This window comes from Dictyostelium discoideum (genome assembly GCF_000004695.1).
Source record: "Dictyostelium discoideum AX4 chromosome 2 chromosome, whole genome shotgun sequence".
In the NCBI taxonomy this organism is placed as follows: Eukaryota; Evosea; class Eumycetozoa; order Dictyosteliales; family Dictyosteliaceae; genus Dictyostelium; species Dictyostelium discoideum.
The window spans coordinates 5354806-5362305 of record NC_007088.5 but is presented as its reverse complement, the minus strand read 5'-3'; the positions used below and the strand labels follow the sequence as shown (position 1 = coordinate 5362305).

At 26.4% G+C, this 7500-nt stretch overlaps 3 protein-coding genes across 3 annotated transcripts in view; 2 read left to right on the top strand and 1 right to left on the bottom strand.

Annotated features, from left to right (window-relative positions):
• The window catches only part of eIF4g (eukaryotic translation initiation factor 4 gamma), a gene marked incomplete at both ends in the record, with an annotated part of 4290 nt that extends 632 nt beyond the window's left edge, over positions 1-3658 (top strand). The window contains one exon of the mRNA XM_638565.1: positions 1-3658. This exon is cut by the window's left edge and continues 23 nt beyond it. Within this exon, the coding sequence (XP_643657.1) occupies positions 1-3658 (3658 nt within the window).
• A 345-nt stretch (positions 3659-4003) lies between these two features.
• DDB_G0275329 (hypothetical protein) lies at positions 4004-4700 on the bottom strand (the record flags this gene model as incomplete). The annotated part of the gene is made up of 2 exons (XM_638564.1): positions 4004-4459; positions 4599-4700. 2 exons carry the CDS (start codon positions 4698-4700, stop codon positions 4004-4006), a joined length of 558 nt encoding a protein of 185 aa, XP_643656.1.
• A 453-nt stretch (positions 4701-5153) lies between these two features.
• The window catches only part of DDB_G0275393 (hypothetical protein), a gene marked incomplete at both ends in the record, with an annotated part of 2616 nt that continues 269 nt past the window's right edge, over positions 5154-7500 (top strand). The window contains 2 exons of the mRNA XM_638563.1: positions 5154-6579; positions 6916-7500. The exon at positions 6916-7500 is cut by the window's right edge and continues 269 nt beyond it. Coding sequence (XP_643655.1) covers positions 5154-6579; positions 6916-7500 — 2011 coding nt within the window. The remainder of the gene's footprint in view (positions 6580-6915) is intronic.

Here is a 7500-nt window from a genome sequence, read left to right as displayed (position 1 = left end):
AACTCATTCAGCACCGCCAAGTTTGGAAGAGCAACAACAACAACATCAACATCAAAATAACATTAAAGGATTTACACCAGAGAAGAGAACACCAATTCAACATTCACCTCAATATGTGATTCCTCCACAACAATTTGGTAAGCCAATATATCCAAATCCACAACAAATGTATTTTCAACAACAACCTCCATATCCTTATTATGGACAACCACCAGTTGTGCCAGTGGTTAATCAAATGATTCCTCAAACTACAGTGAAGAAAACATTGGAAATTATTGATCCAAAAACCAATGAAAAGGTCATCATTACATCACCACCAAAATCTTCAACAAACTCGACAGTCTTACCAACTTCAAATACATCATCATCATCATCATCACCAACCAATGCTAATGGCAGCTCAACTCCTTCAGGTAGTGGTTATGTCACTTCATTCAGTAGTGGTAATGTTAATTTGAGAAAGAATAAACAATCTGGTGAAACTACCCCAATTAAACAAGATGCTGCTTCAACCACAACTTCAACACCTGCCACTCCATCTTCAAAAGCAGAGTCAACCACTGAAGCTGAAACTACTAGTAAACCTTCAACTCCTACTACCGTTGATTCTGTCTCAAGTACTACAACTCCAGACAAATCAAATGTTGTTACTGCTGCTGCTACCACCACTGCCGCCGCCACCACCACCACTACTACTACTGATACTACCACTACCACCACTACACCAGAAGCTGAAACTTCAACCACCACTCCAGCAACTGAAGTTCAATCACCAGTGGAAACAACCAAGGAAGAGCAACCAAAAGAAGAGGTTAAACCAACTGAAGTCCAACCACCAGTGGAACCAACAAAGGAAGAACCAATAAAGGAAGAACCAACAAATGAAGAACCAACAAAAGAAGAACCAGCCAAGGTAGAACCAATTAAAGAAGAGCCATCAGTTGTTGAATCTACTACTACCGACACCAAAGAAGAACCAATCATTGTTGCTGAAGAGAAAAAGCAAGAAGAGACACCAGTAACTCCAGTAACTGAAAAGAAAGAGGAGCCAATTGTTAAACCAGAAACTCCAGTTACTGATTCAACTGCTGCTAGTACTACTGTTGAAAAAGAATCAACTGATTCAACCACTACAGCAACTGTATCAACTACAGCTGCAGCAACAACAACAAATGGTAAGGTTGAAGAAGAACTTGAAGAATGGGAAAAGAAAGGAGAAGAAGATTTCAATATTGTTCAATCATCTGATTCATCAACTTCTATTACACCAGCTACATCATTGGTATTTAGAAATAGTGGTGAAAAAATTGTTTATTCAAAGGAATTGATGATGAGTCTCAAACCAAAATCAATGGAAGAACCAACTGGTCCATTAAAGGATTTGAAGAATCAAATTGAAACCAATACCAATCAAAATCAATTGAATAGATCAGGCAATAAGATTGGTGGTAATCAACAAAACAAAAACATGGGTATGGGTGGTATGAATATGAATCCAAACTATCCACCACAAATGAATATGAAATATCCACCACAAATGAATATGAAATATCCACCAAAGAACTATAACAACCAAGTTCAAGGTCAACAACAACAACAACAAGGTAATCCAAACTTTAATAAATATGCACCAGGTTATCAATACCAACAACAAATTCAACAAGGTATGCCACCACCAACTTTACAACCAAATCCATACCAACCACAACAAGCAACCTATGGTATCACCTTCTCTAGAGATCCAGTTCAACCATCAATCTCTTCTCAACCAGTCAATGAAAAACGTTGGGTTCCAACCAAAGTCAATGCATTGGATGACAGTCAAAAGGTATTGAGAAAGGCAAATTTCATTCTCAATAAGATTACACCAGAGAAATTCGATGTTCTCACTGAAGAGTTATTGGAGCTTGGTATTGTAGATGATGAAAAAGTTCACAAAGGTACCATTGATTTAATCTTTGACAAAGCACTCAATGAAAGTAAATTCTGTACTATGTACACCAATTTATGTAAGAAAATCTTTGAATTTGAAAAGGTTAAAAAAGAGATTGCCAAGAGAGCAGTCTTTGAAAAGATTGGTGTCATTGAAACCGAAAACTACCATAAGATGAGCAACAAACAAAGAGATGAATTCGATCAAGAACATAATGTCAAAGCAGTTTTTAGAACTCTTTTACTCTCTACTTGTCAAAAGGAATATGAAAAGATTCCATTTGAAACCGTCGATAAAGTACCAGAGGATTTGAAACCAGAGGAGAAAACTGATTTCGAAGAAGGTCAATTCAAAGAGAGAAAACGTATCTTTGGTCTCATCAAATTCATTGGTGAATTGTTTAAACAACAAATGTTATCAGAAAAGATCGTTCATGGTATTATGGTCTCATTGATTGGTGAACTTCAACGTCCATCCGAAATTAAATTGGAATGTTTCTGTAAACTCTTATCCATCGTTGGTAAAACTCTTAGTCAAAATGAACAAGCCTCTAAATATTTGACATCTTATTTCCAAAGAATGCAACAATTGGTCGATAACTCTCAAACACTCTCTCAACGTATTCGTTTCCTCATTCAAAATGTCATGGATTTAAAGAATAGCAATTGGACTCTTAAGGTTGATGAATCCGCTAAAACTCTCAAAGAAGTTGAAGCTACTCAAAATAAACAAGAAGATAATCGTAAATCTAATCCAACCGGTGTAAAGAATACCTCAAATGTTAAAAATATGTTTAATGCTTCATTCAATTTCGGTGGTCCAAATGTTAAACCAATGATGGCTCCTCCAATGAATTATAATAAAAATGCTCCAGGCATTAAACCACCTGCTCAATTCCAACCAAAACCATATCCATATAATAATAATTATAATAATCAACAGCAGCAACAACAACATTTTGGTGGTGGTAATAATATGATGAACAACAACAATAATAATTATAATAGAGGTCCAATGGGTAATATGAATAACAATATGAATAACAATATGAATAATAATAATATGAATAATATGAATAGTAATAATTCAACTTCAAATAATTCAGCCAATTCAGAAATTCAAAAGAAATGGGATGCTGTATCAACATCAATCACTGATAGTATTAATGAATTCTTAGAACTTAAAGATGAAGAAGAGTTTATGGAATGTGTAAAGAGTTATGTTCCATCAACAGATCTTTATCCACATGTTATCTCACAATTGATCAGTACTGCATGTTCCAAACAAAAGGATGAGCCATTGATCAAGAAATTAATCTTTGCCTCGGTTTTTGATAAAAAACTTTTCACAACAGCTCAATTCAAGAGTGGTTATGAATTGTTCATCTCTTCATTACCAGATTTATTCGAAGATCGTCCATCTGCCTTTAAATCGGTCGCTTCTGTATTCTATAGTTTTGTATTAAATCAAGAGGGTCTCATCACCATTACACAATTTGCCAATGCTTTCACAAAGGTTTTGGATGATTGTGGTTCTTCCATTCCAAAGATTCTCTTTGAATTTATACTCCAATTTGAAGATCCAAAGAAAGCTGCTCAATTGTTTGTTGATAACAAAGTTGGTGTTCAAGGTTTCTTTACTGAAAAAGATTTCTCAAAAATTACCCAAACTGCAATCTCTTACAACAAAGATCTTCAACCATTTTTTGATATTGTTAAACTTTAAAAAATAAATAAAAAAAAAAAATATATAAATAAATAAATATATATAATATAAAAAAAAAAAAACATAAATTTATTTAAAAAAGTTTAAAATTTCTTTTATTTTTATTCTTTTATTTTCTTTTATTACTTTAAAAATTTTTTTTTTTTCTTTCTTCAAATATTGAATATGTTTTAATAATAATAATGGTGTTTTCTTTCTTTTTTTTTTTCCTTTATTTTTGGTTTTTATGTTGATAAAGTTCTATTTTTAACTTAATAGTTTCACTTATTTTTTCCATTTTTTTTTTTTTCCATTTTTTTTTTTCAATATATTTTTTATTTTTTTATTTTTTTTTTCCTGTTTAAACTAATTAATTTCTATTGTACTTGCTGGTAAATAACCATCTTTTTTATTTTTATATCTTTTATAGATAATGAAAGCAAAAACCCCAACTAATAAAGCTAAAATTGGTAAAATTACACCTAAAGCAATTGCCAAGCGTTTATTTCTATCACTATCATTGATATCACAAACAACAGCTAAATAACATTCTGTTTGATCAATGATTACACAAGTTTCATCCTCATAGAGGTTAGTTGTTTCTGCAATGAATGGAAATGTATAATTGGTTGAATATGGTTTGGTTGTATTATATCCACCACTAACTTGAAGTAATTTTTCATTTTCATAATATGTAAATGAATATAATTTATTTAATACAGTTACATTGGTTGGATAATCTGGTATATTTATATATGAATATTTTGATCCACCTTCAAATAATTTACTTAGGCAAGTTTCACGTGATGGATCTTCTGAACACTTTTTTTTTTTTTTATTTTTTATTTTTTATTTTTATTTTTATTTTAATTTTTATTTTGAGTTTTAATGAAATGATGATTTTAATTTAATTAAAATATAAATATATATATAATATAATATCATTTGTTTACACACATACATTTTCAGTTTGACAATAGTTCCATTTTATATCTATTTCTGAATAAACTGAATTAATATATAAATTAAAAATAAAAACAAAGATAATTAAATTTTTAATCATGTTGCTATTTGGTGTGTGAGAAGCTCCAAAAAAAAAAAAAAAAATAAAATAAAAAAAAACAAAAAACCAAATCATTGAAAAAATAAAAAAATAAAACAAAAACACTTTTTTTTTAAATTTTTTTTATTTTTTTTATTTTTTTTATTTTTTATATTTTTATTTTTATTTTTTATTTCTAATTTTCATAAAATAGGGAAGTTTTTTAAAAAATAAAAAAAAAAAAAAAAAAAAAAATAGAAAAAATAAACTTTTGTTTAAACTTTAGTAGTTGGAATATCACATAAATGATTATAATTCATTTAATTTTTTTTTAAAAATGAAAAGGAAATAAATGGGAATGATTTTTTAAAATATCTTACTTTTTTTTTTTTTATTTTTTTTATTTTTTATTATTTTGATTTCGTTTTGTTTTTTTTTTTTTATTTTGATTTTGGTTTTATGAAAAAAAAAAAAATGGTTTTAAAAAATAATAAAAATAAAAAAAATAAAAATAAAAAAGAAAAAAAAGATGTAAATAATAAAGTTTTAAATAAATATTTACATCCAATGGAAAATGATGAAAAATTATTTTGGAAAGTTTTTAGAAACAATTATTTAAAATATAAGATTTTAGAAATGATAAAAAGTCAATTTAGATTGGGTTGTTATTCATACGAGGAAATTATTTATAGTGAATGGATGATTAGATTTAGTCATTTAGGTTTATTAAGAGAAAAAGTATTGAAAAATGATCAAATGTTAATTTTTAATAATTCTCATCCTGATTGTTTTTTTGATTATGGTAAAAATGAAATTAATAATAATAATAATAATAATAATAATAATAATAATAATAATAATAATAATAATAATAATAATAATAATAATGATGATAATAATAATAGACCAAAAGAATTTGAATTTAATTATGGTGGAATTTATCATAATGATTTATATGACCAATATGATGATTACAGTATTTGTTATCCAAAGTTATCAATCTTTAATGTTTTTAAAGATGATGTGGAATTCTTTTCAAAATTATTTGAAAATTATTCATATTATTTTGAAGTTTCATCAACTGATGAATTATTTTCAACAATAGAACCAATTAAAAAATCAGTTTTAGAAATTCCACTTTCATCTCAAAAAACACCAATAAGACCAATTTCAATTTCAAAGATTATTCATTTTTCAATTGTCTATGATAATTTAGCAATGTTTAAAGTATTGATTAATTATAGATATTATATTCCAACTACTTTAGAAGTATTAAATGATTTTATAAAAGCATTTAAAACAAACTCTTTCATAGTAGCTGAATTTATTTATAAAGAAATGTTATTAGTAACAACAACTACAACAAAAAAAACAACAACAACCAACTTTTTAACAAAAGAATTAATTGATAAATATTGGTCAACTATTATTTTAGATAGTTTTTTACATGATTCAAAAAGATATTTAAAAATTAAATTTATTCAAAATGTATTAAATAGTAATTCACCACCTTTATCAATTGTAAATCCTCAAGAATTTGTAAAATTCCTTAGAAATTTATTTGATTTTCAAATTTTCACTAAAAAGCTTAAAACAGTTATTGATAGATGTATTCATCTAAACCATATTTTAAATTCATTAGATTCATCAATTATTCAAGAAATTAATAATCTTGAAAGTTTTAAATACTTTTCAAATCAATCAACACATAGATTCAATATTAATACTTTTAAAACATTAGATTTAAATGATTTTAAACCATTGTCAATTGAAGAATTAAATAAAATAAAATTAAAATATGAAAACACTAAAGAATATTTAATGGAAATTGGTAATTTAGAAAGCAACATTGAGCATCAAGAAATCAAAGATTTATTTAAAATGTTATTGTTTTTTAGTGGTAATAAAATTGAAATTAATTATCATTTCTATATGGGAAAATATAATAAAATATTTTTTAATTCTGATAAAAATTATTATCCAATTGTTTCAGCTTGGTTTGGCAATTATTCAATTGATTCAAATAAAGATATTAAAAATCTTTTTTTATATTGCTCAAAAAACGATCAATTGGAAATAAAGAAAGAATTTATCAAAACTGCAGTCAGTGATATAATGAATAAAGGAATTACTGAAAATTTTAAATTATCACCTATTTTACTTTTTTCAATAGTTTTATCTCAAAATAATTTAGAATTACTTGAATATCTTTTCAAAATTTATCCAAATATACCAGTGTTTTCAATGGATAGTTACTTACTTGAAAAAGTTAATTCACTCGATATATGTCTATACCTTTTTAATAGAGATTTGATAAGAGCATCTCAACTATTACCTTTTTTTATTGGCAACTATGAAATCATTTCATATTTTAAAAAAAATCATCCAGGTGATTATAAAAACTCATTCTACAACTTTGATCGCCAAAGTTTTGGTTATTTTTCACATTATCAATTTCGTTTCATTTTAGAGAATTGGTCAGATTTTAAATCAAAATTTCAAAATGGTTTTCAATTTTTCTCAATTTTACCATTTCAAGATTTTAAAAAGTTTGTTAATAATATATTAATAAACCCTTCACTCGATAATAATAATAATAATAATAATAATAATAATAATAATAATAATAATAATAATAATAATAATAATAATAATAATAATAATAATAATAATAATTTAAATGAAAATGAAAATGATAGAAACGACCCAAATCCACTATATTGTGCAGTAACATTAGAACAATATAATTACGTTTTGGATAAAATGCCACAGGATTTATTAACAGGTAGATGTGGTATTAATTATGGTTCAAGAAGTATAA